Here is a 20,858-nt window from a genome sequence, read left to right as displayed (position 1 = left end):
AATGGAATCGTATGAGAGCTTCAATCTCCGCAAGGAGTAAAGGACGTACTTATCGGATCCACTCGACCGCGGTTAGCTTTCCTCAATCAAACGTATGAGAAACATAGAGGTTCTTTATCTCGTCGGAAGAGATAAAAAGACACTCTTAACCTTTGTTTATTCTATAAATTTCACGTTCTCCAAACATTACAGAATCGGATACTTTTCATCGATTGTAATTTGACAATTAGGATAAAATTATCAACGATTATCAAGTAAAGGGTTTTATCGCTTCTTCTTGGATAGAAGTTTGCTCAGTCTTTCATTTAAATATTAAAAATATATAACGAGAAATGTGTGAAACATGCCAAAACCGTACGTTGCTAAACAATGAAACTCTGTATTCTATTTATAATGCAGAAAACACTCTCGATTCAATATAATTAATTATTTTACTTAACAGCTCTGAGTCTGTAATTCGTATTGATGACTAAGACCAAAAAAACGAAAATGATTCTATCTGTAGTTTTCAAATACTTTCGACTAATTAAAATTTGGAAATGAGTGCATAATTAACAATTTCGGTTTTTTTTAAATTTATTTTTGTATTTAATTTGTTTATTGAGATACTTCAGTAAATATATTGTTTTATATGTTACCATTTTCAGAAAAGAAATATATTTTTCAACTTTATTAAACTCATTTCACAGAGGTTAGTTTTGTCAACGAAACACGATGGGAAATTGCAAATGGCATGTGCAGTTGACAGTTGTTAAAACAAATATAAAATATGATATTATTAGTTTTGTAAAAGGCAAAAGAAAAATCATACAGCATGTGAAATCAAAATTCATTCTTCAGCTTTAATAATAATACAGTACATCTAAACTTAAAGGAACTAAGTAGAATAATGTTTAAGGCCTTATTCTGTAAGTAAATTACAGTTATGAAAGGCTATACTTATGCAAGTGTTGTTTGATTATTATTTTTTACTAACTGCAAATATTTTTTTAAGACACAACTATAAACTTTTAGTTATAAATTCTCTCAATAGTTGAGACCTAAGTAGTTCTATCGGTAGGCTAAATCTGTCAATGAGCATGTTTCTCGACTTAAAGACCTGTAAAAAATTCAATTAATTACAAATTATTTTAACTAATTTTTTGTTTTATAAACAATTGTTTATAATTTATTACTTTGTATTTGAATACGAGAGCTGAGGACAATACGTACAGTACAGTCTCTAACTATAGTATTTTCAAACAGTATCCTTTCTATTGATAAGCAATCGGAAAGAAAATTAAAATATTAAAATACCTCATTCAAAAATTATATTTCGAATAAAATTTTCCATTTTAAATATTTTATTCTCGTTATGTCTATCTGTATTGGATAATTTAAGGAATATTCTATTGTGTAGGCCTATGTATTTTTTTTCTCCTAAATCTGCATAATTTCAACACTTAATAATTCTAATAAAGGTAAATAATTATTTTTATAAAATATAACATATTATCTTGCGACAACTAAAAAGGATATCTCGCAGGATACTACTATTTATGACGAATCAAACTTGATACCTGAACCATAATGGAAGTTGACCGGCCGTGCGCTGAAGGTGTTCGATAACAGCTCTGGGGAACAAGAAACGGGTCCTGACGAGTCGAAAAATCCTAGGAATTTTTGGGGGTTGATCTGTCCCGAATATGTCGAGCCCATCTCTCGTTATCCAGCCGTTCCCATTTGTGGCACTGGCCGAATTCATAATGAATGATTAAAAGAGCCCTCTTAGTTATGGAGTAGAGTTTAAAAATGAAAAAAAAGTTTTTCAATAAAGGTTTTAATAAAAGTTTTTCGATGAACTAAATAAATTTTTAAGAAAAATAATTTTATAGAAGATAAATTTCGGAAATTTTCAGCAGCTCAACTGTACTTTGATGAATAAGTTACCTCCACGTGACATGTTAATCATCCGAAACTCATTACATTCTCTGTTTCAAATCATAATTTATTCGTAATTAAATTCATTAAATTATAAATAAGTAAAATTCACTTAAATTTTTAAATGATTAATTAAGAAGTGCATATTATTAAAAAGTTCAGCTACGCTGTATGGTAACGAAAATCAATTCGCTCTTGATGAGTTTGAAAATGCTTTTTGTAAGTTTCAATTTAGTTATGAACTCATTGCTCAAAGATTTTTAGAAACATTGGGGATAAATAGACTTGAAAAGTAAGCAATATTTTAAAGTTTACAGAAATTTTTATTTTATCAAGGTTATAAAATATACGCCAGAAAAGTAGACAAGTTAAAATCTTGGTATTTAGCCAAGATTTTTCTTTTAAATAAAATTATGAATAATTTGAAGAGAAGTTTGGCTACGATATTCTTACTTGTACATATGATATAATATATTAATACAAATATCTTTCTTATTAATTCTCTTGAAACACCTACTTGCATTTATTAAGTATCGTATCTATCGTATTTTTACGATCACAAGATACAATCTCTGTAAGTGCTTATGATCATTATCTTTTTGATCCCAAAAAAATAGCGATCTTAGATCATCATCTTGTGATCACTATCGTTCGGGCCATATACCTTACAATCTGTTGGTGCTTGTGTTAGTTAATCAATCAATCAGTCTGTCATTTGAGGTTAGACTTTGCCATGCTTGCAACCACATTCTAAACTCTAATTTCACAATATAATTTTACAATTGCTCTTGTAATTGGAATATTGTTAACAAATTTAGTTTCATCAATCATCTAAGCGCTGCTGATTCCAAATTGAACAATGATTTCAATCGCTGTTAGGCACATTGACAATTTAAAGATTTGTGTGTGTGGGAATTATTCTAATTTCTTATTTTCATAATAGTTTTAAAAATATATTAGAATACGAATTTTTTTCCGGTTGTAATTGCTTTAAATGTTCTGTTTTTCAAACAAATGAAATGGTTTACTATTTGTATGAAGTATAATTTTACTCAAATAACATTAGTGTTATGAATGGTTTTATAGATGATGATACTGTCCTTGTTGAATTATATTCGACAATTATGAATCCGAGTAACATCTTGTTGAGAATAGAATTACATTACAAATATTGAAATTAATATCTCATTTCATATCTTGTAAATCTATCTCCTAATGTAGGCGGTTTTTGCAGATGTTTTAATAGGAATACAGTTTCCTTATATAAAAAGAAGAGAAAAATCTGTTTATAACTAATGTCTTCATTGTTCTGTCACAGATCGTTATAAAAATCAACGTGGTATCTCCACTTACTTCGTTAAATAAGTTAAATATTTATTTTAAAAAATTAAGTAATAGACAAAATATTTCAGATAATTTAAGGTTATAGTTCAAATTACACGCCCTTTCAATTAGCTACAAATATAAATGAATAGTAATTGTAAGAGATGTATATTATCACGACTTCATTAAAATAAAAAGAAAGTCTTACTTGTAACTATATAGGCCTACGTTACATATAGGTCAAACTGTAAATTTTTACATTACATATTAATTTACAAGCAGTTTATGTGATTAATTATTAAGTTAACTAGAGCTTATGTAATTAGCTACAGCTCAATAATAGTTTTTTCAGTTATTTTTCATCATATTTAGAGAAGGAAATAAAATTTAGCATATTTCATAATAATTTAAATTAAAAAATTCTATATGATTAATCTGAGATAATTTATTAATTGCTTTACACATAAATACAAATATTATAACAAAATTTACAATGTGTATTTAGAGGTATTTGCTGAAGTATAGGTCATGTCAGATTTTGGGATGATTCATACTAAAATCCTTTATTAGTAAAAGTATTAAAGAGCTCCACGTTTCAATGAAGTATATCTAGAACGATAAAAAGTACTATTCCATTGATAACTATCGCTATTACTGTTAGTAATTATTTGAATTTGTAAAATTTCATTCCTAAAGACGTGTCTGACACTCACTGTTCACGCTGTTCACTACTATGGGATTAATGATGGAAACTTTACGGTCCATAAAAATGACCGAGTTATCGCTCATAAAATTCGAACATCTTAAAAAGCTTTTATATTTCAGCTATCGTTAATTTTATAAATCTGTAATTTACTTGTACAGGATCTGGTTTAATTCACACGAAAGGATAAAGAAAATAGTGGTGAATCGATAATTTAATGTCTATGGATTATATATGAGTGAAATTAATAAGTCGTGTTGTAAATATTAATTTATAATTTGATGTCTTTGGATCCGGAACTTGAGCATAATATATAGATATTCGATATAGAGCATTGTCATTCGATCCGATCAGTAGGAGTTGCCTACAACATACTTATTTAAAAAGTAGTAACCAGGCAGAAAATATCACCAAATGATTCAGAAAATAAATAATATTTTCTGAATCATTTGGTGATATTGATAGTAAGCTTCCATGGAAGATTCATTATAAGAACATTTTGAAAATGGTGTTCGGCTTCACGACTTTGCTGTTTGCAATTTCACTTCTTCGCTATTTGCAATCATAGTACAAAACGATCAGTTTTAGAACTTTTATGATTTAAGACATGGCCTATGAATACAGCAAAATTTTCTCTACTCTATTTATGTTAACAGAAATAGGTTATTTATTCAAATTCAAAATAGAATTTCTTAATATTTCTCTGAAATCTTCAAGATATTTTAAGGATGGGCAGCTTTCTTATAATAAGCATGTCTTCATTCTCTAATATTCATTTATAGAGCAGAAACATTATTTCTATGGCTCGTGTTAGAAAAATAGATCAACGCTGATGTACCGACAAATCTGGATGGTTCTTCATAAAGTTTTAATACTGTTAGTATAGCCAATTTAGCGATTTTGTTGAATTCGTGTGTAAAATAAGATCTTTTCGTAGCTTTAATTTTTGAAATTCAATTATCGTGCAAATAACTACGAATTTACGAATAATAATTTTTCCATTTTGAATTTCGAGAAAATAATCTGAATTATTTCATAATATTTTACTGTTTTAAATTTCACTTTTGTTGTAGGATAAGTTCTTGTAGCATTTGAGTAAAGAAAGTTGAGTTTTTCTTGGAATTCTATTGATCTGAAGAGCAATTGTTATTAAAATTAGAACAAACAAATCCTTTTCCCTGTGTGAATCGAAGCTTTTTTCCTTTCTATGGTTTGCAGAGTTAGTTTTTATTCCTCCGTACTTCTTTCTCAAATACAATATTTATGGAACACTTCTAAATTCGCCCACCAGTGGTACACAAAACCACTAAACACTGGTGTTTCGTATTTAGTGGATAAAACTACGAAATACTTAACACCGGCTATGAAGAGTTTTCCGAGTTTATCCATGTGTCTAACACCTAAATAGAGGCTAAACTCCTATACAAAGTCTTCTAGATAAATTGCACATGTTTTATTTTGTCGTATTTCATCAAATCAAACCCCTAAAATCTGGCTTATAAAATAATTTTATTATGGCACATATAAGAACAATTATAATTGAAAATGAACAAATAAGAAATTTAATAAAAGCTTCCTCAACATATAACTTTTTAGACAATGTAAGGACACATAGGTTTCGAACTCACCATTGTCCTTGCATTACCATATAGATGATTATCACTCCAATGATAGCTTGAGAGTAAAAAGTTAATGATGATACGAAATACTCCGATTTTAGATTTGGTACAATAGTTTATTCAAGCTTACTGTACACTTCGTAGAATAATAATCTACTTTATTACTGAAAAACTGTCAAATTAAACTGTGGATATGAACTGACATTATGAATATAATTTTTCGATTTGTATTATAAATCAAAAAATATATATTTGCAATGAACCGTTTTAATTATACAGTTGTGAAATGATATAAATTTAGATTACATTAACAAATATACTAGGTTTTAGACCATTAAACTAATATCATTAATTTTATTTACGTTAGGTACATTTAATAAATATACATAATTTATAATACTGTATATGAATTAATTTATAATTGCTAGTATATTTAACGTCGACAATAAATATTCTTTATTACGAAATTCGTATCAAGGATAATAAATTTTCATGTTATACATCATGCAACAGCGGATCCAGAAATCTTTTGAGGGGTGAGGAAAGTAAATAATATGTCTTAATAAATTTTTTTCTACCTGAAGAATCCGGCTTTACTCGAGAAAAACTCTCAGGAAGGGGTCTGTGCTCCGAGCACCCCCAAAATCCCCATTGATATCACGCATTAACAACAAAAGATTTTCGTATCTTTTATCGATTCTGTGAATTCAGAATCAATAAAAATTGAGAAAATCTTCACATAATTCACTGATAATTTTATATTTGAAGGAATCATTAAGTGAAATTAAGAGAAACGTGATGTGAAACTTGTAATTGATATCAACATCCAATCAATAAATATAACGATACGTATTATATCTTTCAGAAAGTGTTCAATGGTTGGAAAAAATTCTCAATTGACCGACAGTATAGATCGCATTGTTTTGGCTAAAAACTGAAAAATGAAAAGTTATAATTCTGGTACAAAATTCAATATTAAATTTTAAATAATTCGTGGTACTTAGACACTTCATCGTATAAGAAACTAAACTGAATAAATAGTCAGAACGTTTTCAGATAACATCGAAAAATTTACATTGTAAACTTATGGCAGAGTAAAAAGTTTAAAAAGTGTACTCAACATGAAATTCGATAATACTTTATCAAAGTAATAAATTATTAACCCATTAGCTCAATAAGAGTAGTTTTTGACGTAATTATTTCAGACCATCATCAAATTTTATGAATTTATATAAAGTTCTAAATGATATTGTTATTCAATTCATTTTATATTTTTCTTATTTTTTTTATAAAAAAAATGAAATAGCAATATAATCTAACTTTTAAAAGGAGATTTCATATATCCACCAGCATGAGTTGTGCCTGTTGCAAAGGAAAGTAGGCCTGATAGATCTTTGCAATAGAGATTCAATGACGAAGAAATCACAAAATTTTAAATCAGCTTAAAATAATTTAATATAGGACATTATTTGAATACAAAACGGTAAAATTTTGAAAATATTCAATACGACTCGGATACAAATTGAATCTGTAACGAAGGAGATTAAATTAGGGTCCTTTACGAACGAAAAGAAAAAAATTTAATTAACTTTTAATTAGAGTAAAACAATTGTAGTTACTATCGCCAAATTGACTTCCCAGAAATAGCCTTTGAAAATTTGAAAAGTGTACACACAATGAAACTGAACTCGATACATTATCACTTGAACTATCCATTAATCATTTATAATGCGTTACCATAATTAATGGAATACAGTCCACAAAATGGATTTACCTCCGATCAATTGGATTTATTGTAGAATAACGTTGATCATACATTATCATACTGTGAGATCGAGAAAGATACAAATATAGTTAGCAATTAAATAAATAGATAATTTATAAATGCCATTTTGTCTATAGGTAACATTGCTTCATTCTGAATCGTATAACACATCAGCCGTTATTTTCTCATATACAAATATTCAAGTTTAGAAAGAATTTTCGTGAAGAAGTAGAAAGAATGTTTTTATGTGATAATTTAGTGTGTTAAGATTGAAGTAAAAACAATTCGAAATTTCAGTATAAACACTGATTTCTCATTATTAAGAAATATTTATTATAATTATTATTATATGATAAATTCATATATTTTCGTATTGTTTATTTCTACAAATGGCATTAGAAATGTTTTATCTTCGATAAAAGAAAAGAAAGGTTTTTGTGTTAAATAACTTACATCGAAAAGCTAGATCTATTGCTATATAACCCATATAACTCTGAAATTTGTTACAGATTCTCTTTGTTAGGCTGATTTATTGAATAAACACGTAGCTAGAATGATCAAACATCACTAGGAATCGATATTCGTGAAGGATATTTCGATAAAGAAGACTTCCTTCCTCTTCGATTTTTCTAGCTTTTGATATCTTTCTTTGGAGAACTGATCGTATCTCTCTTTTCTGAACGTTCTTCAGAGGTCGACTGTTTTGTATCGATGTGTTTTTGGTAAATGAAAGCAAAACACAGATGTTAAAAATTGATTTTCGATTCGCCTCATTTATTGTCTTGCCAAATTGAAGAATTCCAGTTTTAAGTGCCAAATGATGTAATAGCAATTTTTTTTTTCCTACAAACGACAATGCTCGGTTTTGTTACAAATACAGCAATGTAGCGTATAAGAAGCAGTATAAATAGATGGAAGAAATATTTAATATTTATCTAAAATGATTTTATTCTGTTAGATGGTTGGTTGCAACAGTTTATAGTATTTCTTTTTCCTATAAATAGAATTTTCACATCCAGAATTTCTTTAAACTCGTTTTTTCTTATTCAGTATCCACGAAATACTTCATTTTATTTTTGTTTTTTTTTTTACATAATACGAGCTAAAATTAATTTGTAATTGTTTTATTATACCAGAAGAACATTGAAAAACTTGAAATATCGAGACTAATATTAATTAAACGGACAAAGATCTGTAATAAAAGGACAATTAGTCCTGTCCTTTGTTACAAGGTGATAAGCTCGTAATTATTATGGAAATTACAAATTTTACGATACATTTAATGTTATTTAATTAAAATACGGAAAGATAAATTCGGAAGAGCAATAACGGCAAAAGAACAAATTTGTTTTGCATAAATTAATAAACATCTTATCGGGTATTTAATATTGATAATATAATATCATACAATCAATGTAATAATAAAGCATTGAATGTTAAATTAAAAGAAACTTTATTTACGTGTTCTAGCTTTAAAATTTAAAATATATTTTCAATGAAATCACTCAAATCGAAATTAATTATGTCTTGTCGGGTTATACTTGTTTTTCTGTTTTGGATTTTTCCAAATACGACCGATATCCGGTCCTAGTTTTCAATTTGTTTATACAGAAAAATCTGCTGCGTTTGTTCCGGTGTTTATCATCTATAAATAGCTAAAGGTATTTTTCTTAGTTGCTTCTCGTTAGATAAACTTAATGACTCAATTTTTGCTAAATGCTAAGCGTTAATTAAGTTGGATAATTGTTATGAGAGAGGGAAAAAAAAGGGAATTTTAAAGAATCTGCAATGTAGGTAAATTTTCGTTTTTAAGAAGTTATGTAAACATGATAGGAAAACGAGTAGAACTTGCAGAAGTGGTTGTCATTCTTACAAAACAAGATAAGCTTTGGGAATTGAGATTAACGTCTCATTAAGTTTACATTGTCTTAAGAACGAGTCAATATAAACTTTAAACTTTCAAGAATATGAATAAGTCTATAAGTATTAAAAATTTAATAAATTCTTAAAAAAATTATTTAAAAATTCGTTATTCGATTGTTCTAGTTATTTTCGTCTTCAGTAACAAAGAGAAATGAATGAGTATTTAATATTTCCTCCATAACCTTAGCGATTTTGACAGTTTTTTAAATTGCATTTAGCTAAAATAATATTAAAATAGTGGGGTAATTCTTTATATTAACTAAAATGAATGAATTTTATTTTATGAAGCAAAAAAGAAACAAAGTATAAAATTTAATAGTAAATTCTTTTATACATTTTAATAAAATATGGTATAATAACTATCTTCAAAATTATTTTATTCAAATATAAGCTTGAAGATAAAAGTTATACATCAGAACTTCTAGTGCACGTATAAATGGCAAGTGGTTCCCTGCACGTAATGATGTACTACATCCTATAAGACCTTCTTGACGTAAAAACAATATCATTTCTCATTCGATCTTTCTTTATCAATGTTTTTAAGTTTGAATAATGTGTGATAGCTATAAGAATATTTTGAAAAAATCGTAAAAATGTGAAATTATTGATGCGATTTAATCGTTTTATGCTGAGATTTTAATTTAAATTTTGAATATGAAACTAGAAAACTAGTCAAAAGTCAAAAAGTTTACATTAATGTTCTAATCTAGTAACCATCTTTTCGTTTTGAACATTCAAAATACATTTCTGTAATTTAAATCTGACAAAGTCAATGATTAAACTTACGGTTACTACGTTAACAAAATGAATTTTTTTCACTAATATACACTAATCAATGATTTATGACATGCTAATGTACTGATAAATGTATATTATAAGTCTTTATCATCAAAAAATTTCACGATTAACCTTATTAAATTGCACAAAATTGCGATTTTTAAATTTATAATTTAAAAAAATCAAGAATTAAATTAATCTAAAATTACAGTTAGCGATATAAGTCGTACTGCAATGACAATTATCAAGATATTGGGAGATTTATCCAAATTATAATTCTAAATCAATAATTTCTTAGCAGATTTTTACACGAGTTAATGTTCAAATTTTATGTACAAAATTAAAACTGAAACAAACAAAATTAGGTAAATACATGGCCTTTTAAATAAAGCTAATACAAACATAAAATAATATTTATACGCATATTATATTAATCATAATTATCAACAGATCAATAAAATGTCGATCTTTTTATTAAAACATTAACGAAATTTATTTCTTTTTAAATTAAGTAATGTATTCAATACATTAATTTAAGAAATTTGAAAACATTTCTATTAAAATACCAAAGAAATGATAAAAATAAGACGTTTACAAAGTCTTTATACTATAGTTTTTAACAGTAATCACTTTTATTGTTTGATGCAGACAATAGAATAGAATTATTTAATAAGTTACAGATTTAAAGCATTTTGCTTAATACATAAAGACGGATCCTATCAAAAGCCAAGCACATCTTACTTCCTAGCTTGAGTTTCGCAATCTTTATTTATATATATATAATTTATACCCTGGGGTATATATTTATAGGTTATTTAATTTTTTTAGAAAATGCTTTTTTTTTAAATAGCGTCATAAGCGAATATCTGGATTAAAATCACAGGAGAAGAATGGAATAAACAAGTCTCCTGTCATTAGAATATGATTTTAAAACATGTTACATACAGGCTACAACACAATCCTTAAAGCATGCTGAACAGACTAGAACGTTATTCGAAATAGGATAATGAATTTCTAAGTAAGATAATGATTCGCTTTACTATTTATTATGTAGCCCAGAAATAAAAATAGAAACGTTTTCATTTTGGGATAAATATGATTTGCATTTACAATTGTATAGGCTAATATAATACCATTATGTATGAATAAATTTATTTAGCTGCATATTCAATTTTATTTGTGTCCCTAACGAAAAGTATTCATTAGGAAAATTCGAAATTATAAGATATTATTTCGTATAATATAATTACGAATCATTATTTCATTGGTAGAATATGAATGATCAATATAATAGAAATATTGAATCATCGTTTCATTGTTAAATTATGCCATTATCTCAGACTTTTTAAATTACATTATGAATATAGAATTTTATCGATTATAGATATGTTTTTATTCAGAACATTTGTTATTATAATATATATATATATATTTTTTTTTTCTTCTTGCTTTCCTTAATTATATATTTGATGGCATCTGTGAACATTTACAAATGAAATGATAAATGCAGTAACTTAATGACTACTTGCTACTGAATTACGTGACTAGATAAGCTAAAACGTTTCAATGTTTGATAAATAATGATAACATCACATTAAACAAATAAATATTAATATAAAAATCCGCGGTTTGATTCACTTTTGAACACGTCATTTCATTCGAATCTTCTCTTTAATCATATTTTTAAAATTTTATTACAGATACAATTACAAAAAAAATTATTTTGTATAGAGATGATTAAAGATAAAAATAATCCCATGGTCAACACCACTAGTTGAAAAAATAGACACTATTTTATTAGACAAATAGAAAATATATTCTAATGAGCAACTATTAAGTAGATAGGCCTACTTATAAATATTTTGTAACAATTATTAATGTCAAAATTTTGTGAAATAAAAGGAAAATTTGTTTAAAAACCAAAAAATCGAGAAAGACAATAGAAAATGTATTAAGTTATTCAATTGGATTCAATTCAGATCATCTTTTGAACCGAGTTAAAAGCCTATCCAAACCTACATTAATTTTTATCAACATAATTGTTATAAATTCTAATAAATGCAAAATTTATCTATTTTCGTACGTCATATAAAACTCTTCGTGACCATCATAGATTATATTGTATCGTTGACTCTCAAGGTGTCCTTCATCGTACCCTTGAGACATAGTTTAAAAACATCGTTAGCCTGGAGTGTCGTTAGAGTCAAGGACGAATTTACTGGCTTTTGGTCTCGAGGCAATCAAAATGTTGAGATATACTAGATAAAAACATTAATTTCCATCTTTAAAAATGGTTGTTAACTTTTGCAGCCATACCTTCATAACAAAATTTTAACAAAATAATAATAAAAAATAATAAATCGGGATTTTAATTCTTAAAACAATGCCAGTATTTGAAATACAATTCTGGAATCACTCTCAACAAGAACTGTAAAACAAACAATTCTTCTGGTAACATTTTTCTTGGTAAAAGTTATCGCTACAAATTGAACTACACTGTCTTCGAGACTTGTCAACGAATTACTCTTAAACATTTGATCAGGCTGTTTACAGCAAAGTAATGGTCAGTATCGTTCGAATTCATCTATCTTCCTAAGATAATCGATTGTTAAACCATTGTTAAACTTTGCTATGTTCTCCTAATTATTCTCTTCCAATAGTAATTACAACATCGATAGAACTTTGACTTAAATGTTACCTAAAAATAACCAATACGTTAGATAAAAATTTCCAATAATTAAAAAAATAAATGAAAAAATTTAATTCACTTTCTTACATTTAATTATTTTCACGGAGACCTTAGGCAACCGCTTTGGTTCCTCTTTAAATTAAATCCGGTACGGATTGGTAGTGAATCAAAAACGGTTTCCAATGAGCTTAAGTTAATAAGATAAATTTAATTATCCTTCTACCGTTTCTTAAACTATTTTTTATTTGTTTTATAATAATGAAAAATCGGTTGAAATCATTGAAACTTGTTAATAATAAAGTTTTGTCTAAACACAAACCTATTACTAACGAATTAAATCTATAATTTGAAGTTGCTACTGATTAGTTATTATATAGTTCTTTACATAATTCTTTATATTAGTTTATAGAGTACATACATATTTACAAGACATTATTCTACTTGATATATGAATATAAATTAGTGCAATCATATAATACAAACAAGCACATCTATTGTATAAGCTCTGTACACTTGTGTGTATCTTTTTAAATCAACTTTTTGTATATTTTATAATTCTATTAACATAAGTAAATATTTTTATTCGAATAAATATAGAAAAAATGCATTGTTATATACACTGTTTCCACATATCTACACTATTTTTATTATGAATATTTTATGCATTCTTCTGATAATTATATATTCTTAAGCATTTTGTGTATACTTTTTAGAATAATAAAATAATAAAAATATTTTAACTTTTGTTTTAATTTAAATTGGCATTCGACATAATGCAATACAAAAAAAAAATTTTTTAAATCTACAGCACTTGTTTATTTTTTTAATTCTAATAAAAAATGTACTGTACAACTTCAAATTAGCTAAATAAGTATTTAATAATCTATATTAGAAAGTGGATATAAACACAGTTACAAGCGATTAAGCAGTCTTTATTATTTCATAAAAATCTTTTGGAATAAATGATATAGAAAATAACGAAAAACGATCGTTTGTAGAAGCAATTCCATTATGTAGCAATGAATAGAAACGTTGATTGCTACAAGTTTTGAATTTTATAAAACTTTGTATGGCACTTTACTAAAGAGTTAAGTAAGGATTAAAAAAAAGAGGCTTAACAAAATTGAAATAAGTAAATTTTAGAATAAAGAAGTGGAGAATATTATGCATTTATGGTACTTTCAAAATTACTGATGTTTATATTCACTTAAAAAAATTTATGTTCCAATATCTTAAATAGATTTTACAGAAAATTTTTAAAAACATTGTAGAAAACTTTAAGAATAATCACGTTCACGTTTCGCTTTAGACAAGATATAAAATTTTAGGAGAGAATGTATCTTAAGATTTGACATACTTAAAATTATCTCGAAGATAATATTTACAAATCGTTCTTGAAAAATATATATCATATTAGATGAATCATACTGAGATGTAAAGAAAACAAATCGAAATTATAAAAGAAACTTACTTAGTATATTGTTGTATTGGATTTTTGGTGCTCTCATATTAAATTACTATACTGTATCATCCGTAAGTTTCATACCCATATACGTCGTCTGTTGTAATGGATGAACTGCATCATAAAAAAATTTTACATTGTGTTATATAAAATATATATTACGTTAAATAAAGTATACCTAAAATCTAGAATCTATCTGCTGAAGTATACCGCTATCATAAGTCAAGTTGATCCTGATTTATATACTGTAGATCTTTTTACAAAACTTATCTACAGAGATTGTTCAATTTTTTCTCGTCTGCTGCAGAAAACAATATATATAATTTCACTATAAACAAGAAAAGTCTCTTTGAAAATTGGTTTAATGAAGAAAATTAATTTTTTTTTTTCCATTAAATGAATACAAATTTATTCTGTTTTTGATTTTAACACTACCGTATGTATTTAATTTTGTTTTACCATGGCTAATTCTCATATCGCATTAAAATAAAATCTTTTATAATGGTAACTTTCCAAAAAATACATACAAATCTGCAAAAAATTCTAATTTAATATTTTGTATAATGTAGCCAGACCCCAGCAAATATTTGCCATAGAGCCGGCAGACAGAACAGCTATCGTTGGAGCCAAAGTGGTGCTACCTTGCAGGGTTTTGAACAAGGTCGGTACCTTACAGTGGACCAGAGATGGATTTGGATTGGGTTCGGATCGAGAATTACGAGGATTCCCTCGATACACAATGGTGGGGAGCGACGAAGAAGGTAAAGATATTTCGATTTCTTCTTGATTTATAAAACTGATTATTATATAAATATATAATATAATATAATAAAAATATAATTATTCAATTCAAAATCACACAAAGTGTAAGGTATCATTGTGGCAATTTCTGTAGAAAAACTGAATTGAACTATTCGCGGAGTTAAATTTTTAGCATTAGTTCTATTGCTTAACATGTCTAATAACTTAAAATCGTTCAGATACGACAACTTCGAGCGGGACTCTTAATTAGAATTTAATGGAGACTAATCATCGAGAGTGGTTAGTACATAAATTCGTCGATTCGCCGCTAATGTCCGACACAGTGGCATCTGTTTTACTAATCAATTAATCGGATATAGCTAACCATCAGCTCCATTATTGATGGTTTCTTTCAGAGATTTCCATTTTTTCATAGAAATCTACCAAGTTCTTCGACGACTATGAAAAACTTTTGAATATTGTGGCCGTTGGCTATTTTCCATTCATATAAACGTTCGTAGTTTTATATAGGAATTTCGTACACCGCATTCGGCTGATTACTTTTTTGTTTTCTAGGTGACTTCTCCCTGCAGATCACGAATGTCAATCTGGATGACGACGCGGTTTTTCAATGCCAGGTGGGAGCCGCCGAAGGAGTTAAAGGAATCAGATCCAGAAATGGAATATTCACGGTATACGGTAAGTAGTAAAGCATGAAATTCAAATATTTCGTACCGTAAATTGAAAAATGGCTGTTATCTTATGGTATAAGCCCACATCACCATATCTATTTCACAAACAACATTATATACAAATCATAATTTAAACCATAATGACTCTCTTTAAGTCCCATATCGTCAATGGCATATTACTATTAATATAAGCATTTGCTTAAATATTTTACTTTCATTTTCTTAAAAAAATGTCTTCGTGTATCGAAAATACTTGATATTCGCTTAACAGTCGAATCTACAGTTTAGAAAATTTTACTTTTCGTGTAAAAATATCTTCGTCCAAATTGCTTTCTCTCCACTGATAAGGAATTTGTAATTGCATAACTCAATGCTAGATATATCCTTAGGAAAGTTTTTACGATTCAATGTGATTCAATGTTGACTGATGTAAGTGCCAAATTTTCCACTCGACTTCAGATAGCTTTTATGGTCTAGTTTCTAAGGAGTTTCAAAAATCTAAAGAAGTGAAAATCAATATTTTGTAACTGAATTGAAGAGTACTTTTACAAACCAATTACTGAATGAAATTTGAAATGTTTGACAACGTAAATAGCGAGCTCTTCTGCAATATTTTTTGAAATATTAATGTTCGACCTTAATATTTCAAAAGAGAATATATTTTTTCCAGTGTTAACTTTGATATTTGAAGATGCAAAGTTGACAAAATAGAAAACTGAATATAGCTTCATGAATAAATATGAAAACGGATAAATTACTCGCGAAGAAATTTAAAATATTAAGAAGATCTATGTTAATATTTAAAAAAGATGATGAGATATTTATTCCATTATAAATTTAACACAGGGTAAGGCCGTATAAGAGTACGTACTTTTGAGATTTTGTCTTCTTCATACTCCACTGTAAAGATAAATTTGAATTTGATACTACCAATTGACTCTTTGAATTGTTCTTAATGAATTAATGTATTTGTAAAGTCAGAAAGAAATGTTTTGCATAGACTGGGAGATAAAAATAAAACTCTTACAAAGCACATATTCTTAGAATAAGGTAGATAAGAGTACGCAGTATGGGATCTAACAGTATGCACTCTTTAAAAATGATTCCTGAGTTGTAACTGTACTTGACCATTGGTTTTTATGATGCCCATATGTGATAATAGAGAAAATGATTTTCAGATAAAATATTTTCACTTCTTTTACATTTAAAAAATTACATCCTTTACAGCAATTTGATTCTTCCAGATCAGAAAATTTGCGAAAATCAATTAGCAAGTCATTATCCTGATGAAATAATTTGATTAATATTTTAAGAAACATGACTTGTTGGTGTGGGCACTTGCTGATTTAGATAGGAATGCTAAGTTAATAAACAATTATTGAAATTTTGGGTTTTATTGATTTCAATTAAAATAAATATTTTACATGAAAAGAAAAATTCTTGAGATGAACTAGTGGAAACAATTGGTATGGAAACAAATGGCAAACAAATGACTTGAAATTCTAAATTTGTAGAGTTATCTGTTTGAAATATTCTCAAAAACGTTTTTGAGAACAAATTTCTGAATGTAATTGTATAATTTATAAAGAGGTTTGCTGTGATTTGAGCTTCTTCGAAATTTTCTTTAGTGAAAAATAGTTTTCTCTCGTTTTTTTCTCTTAAAACTTCCCATTTTTATAGCTCAACAAATAAAATAAGCATAGGGGAGACCGGGGCTAGTTGTCACAAGGGGCATGTCGTCACAGTGCAAATATCGCCTATATAATCAAAACTGAATGGTCACGTCATCTAGGAGTAGGTTCGTTTACCTCTCGCCTACGTCATTATAAAATTCGAATAATATCCGTTGCATTGTTTTCCGTTAATTAGCGGTTAAAAGGTTTACGGCAAGTCGCGTAAATTTTGACGCATCATGTCTTGTGACGTTTGAAAACTTGCAATTATAAAAAGGTGAGTAACAACTGTATTTCCTATTAGATGGGTCCTTAATGTATATGTACTGTACATTATGAGCAATCGAATTTTCTATTTTGAAATTAGAAACTATGAACCGATTTGTTAAGGAAGTTCATTTGGGGCAAATTGTCACACGTCGAACGGGGCAACTTGTCACTAAGACCGACTCATCAGAAGAGAAAGAAAAGACCTTCTGTTTGGTTTGTGGTGAGAGTTTGATCTCACGAGCTATGTACAGATGTAAGTCCATATTACGTTTGTCACAACTGTGACTCTGAAGACAATATGTAAAGATTCGAGTTACTTGTCTTTCGCAGAATAAATAATAGTAAATTAGTAATCTATTTTATTTATAGAATTGGCACGAGTAAATGTCATACTACGCATAATTTAACATAACCAAAATAAACTCATGAATTGTGAGAATTAGACCATGTGACAACATACCCCGTCTAGGGGTATGTTGTCACATGTTGTTATATGTTGTCACAGGGCAACACAGTTTCTAAAATAGTTAATAACTATGACAAAAAATTTATTGAATGTTCATATACAGTGAAAACTGCTTAGACGACCACTTGCATTCGAAGGGCACCTGTCAAAACGGGCAAAAATTTCTGGCACGGAATTGTTTATACATAGTGTTTTCGTATAACTTACCCGTATTAAACGACCACCTGTGTAATGCGACCGCGGGCATCGATTTTTGGTCTGAAACAACATACAACAACTGTAATAAGCGACCACTTCCGCGAATATATCCGGTTTAAACTATTGTTCGAACCCATCTGAACAACGTTTCCCCCTCCTAATATAATGAATTAGTCTAAACTCTTGTTGGAACCCACTCTCCCACCCTTGAAATTAGGTACAGGTATTAATGAATTAGTCTAGCGACAAAGGAAATTCATTTCAGTTTGTTCGAAATTGTCCGAAAAACGAAAGAAATGCAAAGTGCTGTCGTTAGAAGATCGTCTTTCTCATCAGAGAAAGTGAAAATGGTTTATCAGAACGGCAATTAGGAAACTGTGGGAAAAAGAAATTTATTTTATCGTAGACCTACGATATTTTCCTTGGGGGTATAAATTATTGTACACAATACAATTAATCGGCTGATCTCATCGTTTGATAAAACTTATTTTGAAGCTCATATACAGTACATGTGCAGTAAATAGTTTCTGTATCAACCTACCTTATTTCCATTTTATTTTTAGGAAAATAATATCCAAGTAATTTTCGCACGACAAAATATTCAAAAACAATAAACAAATTAATGCAAAAATCAGTTTTACAGGCAACCTTCCTTTTTCGATTCCGCTATTGTCATTGGGCAATCACGGAATGTAATGAAATCGTATTATGAGAAAAATAATAAAATCGTTTTATTATTAATTAATAATTTTTCTTGTTGTACTTAAGAAAATATTAAATATTAAACAAATACGGTATTTGTAAAGATAAATAAGATTAAACTAACGAAAACTAAAACCAAAGTGATGAAGAGATACTACTGGCTTGTATATCAATGACATAATACACATAACTGAGGAACGAACGAAAAGAACCAAGTTGAATTAAGTTGGAAAAAAGAATGTGCATTATAATCGAGAAAATAGAGTATTGTATTAATCTTTAAAATATTAGTATTAAATCTGTCTTATAAAATCATGACGATTCCTGTTAATCGAGTTATCCGATAAGAATAAAATACAATACCCATATAGTTCTATCGTCGAAAAAATTTGCTTATTTTTGCCCACTTCGGGTTTTGTTTAGTGAAAATGGCTAAAAAAGTGCGCAAAATACGTACGGAAATGCGGTATTACAGCATCACCTGTATTGGACGACCACCTGTCTAAACGACCACTTTTTGAAGGAACCGCGGGTGGTCGCCATAGATAGGTTTTACTGTATTTATTATAAACCAAACCAAAAGATATGTAGGTGTATACATTTTCACTTAAACCTAAATTAATTGATATTATAGACCCTAAAACTAGAAATGACTAAAAACTGTGGCAAGTAGCCCCGGTCTCCCCTACAATTGACATTTTTTCCCTTATGATGTCTAAGAGTATGCATCATCAAGACCTTTATGAGTAAGCGCATACTCTTGAATGTATCTGTCTTTAATTCAGGAAAAAATATCATAGTTGGCAGTACTTTACGCATCCTCCAGCAAATCCCACCAAAACCTAACAAAGCAATCTAAACTTTCTATTGTTAAGCAAAAACCACTTCCACTTTAAAGATCTCAGAACTTATTATTTCAAGGTTAAAAACATTTCGGAAGGAGGTTGAAAATTGCACTTTGCTGTTAGAAATTGTATTTTCTGTTTTATTTTAACTTTACATTTAGAAGACGAAAGCACATAGATTCAATAAGAAATAATGGCATACAACAATCTATTATTCGTATTACTTTGTTAAATTTCATTTATTTAGCTTACACCTGCCTATTGAAGACTATATAAGCAAAAGTCTGTTTTATTTTTCGTAATATCTAGTTTTTGCAATGTTTCCAGTACAGTATCTGATACCGTCTCTAATTTTGTTCACTGTATTTCTTCCTTTATTTTTTTGGCATTTGCTAAGTGTAATCCTTCTTTCTCTAATGTATTATCTTCATGCATGACATATCGAAAATATGAAAAATATTGTTTGCGAATCATCGCTTCTAGGGAGCAGTTAGCTTTGATTTAGCCCAGCACTTATCGATTTATTCTTCTTGCAATCTATGATATATTGAATAATAGCCTTGTAACTCGGCTTCAAGGAATAAGTTTTCTGCTAATTTTATTGACATTCAAATTCGATTCGTTTTTAACTTGATTTTTTTTTAAATAGTTTATTATATTTATTTAAATGCATATTAATAAATTCAATTTCATTTACCGCATCGTTTCAATACTTTATTGTATTGAAAGAGCACTTGACAAACAAATTTTTTTTTTTTTCAAATATTAAATATTTCTGATCCTGATATATTCCTGCATATGATATTTTCTCAGTTTTGATTTAAAATTAATTCACATGGAAATTACTTTTGTAGTTATCATACCAGTAACCAATTTCATAATAAAATTGTTTTAAAATTAAAAATAAATTCTTATAAATTCAATTACAATATTTTCACGCACCTCTTCGAGACAGGAGAAAATTTGTATTGACGTATATTATTCACTTACTACAAAGTATTACTAACAAAAGTAACATAAAGAACAAAATTAAATTTTTGAAACGACAATAGATAGTCAGGTCAGAAATATGAAATTGTTAAGTTTAATT

General features: G+C 27.9%; 1 protein-coding gene across 2 annotated transcripts in view; it reads left to right on the top strand.

The window, feature by feature from the left end:
• Positions 1-20,858, top strand: part of rst (roughest) — an 88,853-nt gene that overhangs the window by 28,372 nt on the left and 39,623 nt on the right. For both annotated transcript variants that reach the window (XM_067282202.1, XM_067282203.1), the window contains exons 3-4: positions 14,751-14,942; positions 15,499-15,621. In XM_067282202.1, coding sequence (XP_067138303.1) covers positions 14,751-14,942; positions 15,499-15,621 — 315 coding nt within the window. The remainder of the gene's footprint in view (positions 1-14,750; positions 14,943-15,498; positions 15,622-20,858) is intronic.

The sequence above is a fragment of the Centruroides vittatus genome, unplaced genomic scaffold, assembly GCF_030686945.1.
Source record: "Centruroides vittatus isolate TY-2023 unplaced genomic scaffold, ASM3068694v2 contig_943, whole genome shotgun sequence".
NCBI lineage: Eukaryota > Metazoa > Arthropoda > Arachnida > Scorpiones > Buthidae > Centruroides > Centruroides vittatus.
Note: the sequence above shows the minus strand (reverse complement) of the source record. Positions and strands in the feature narration are given on the sequence as shown.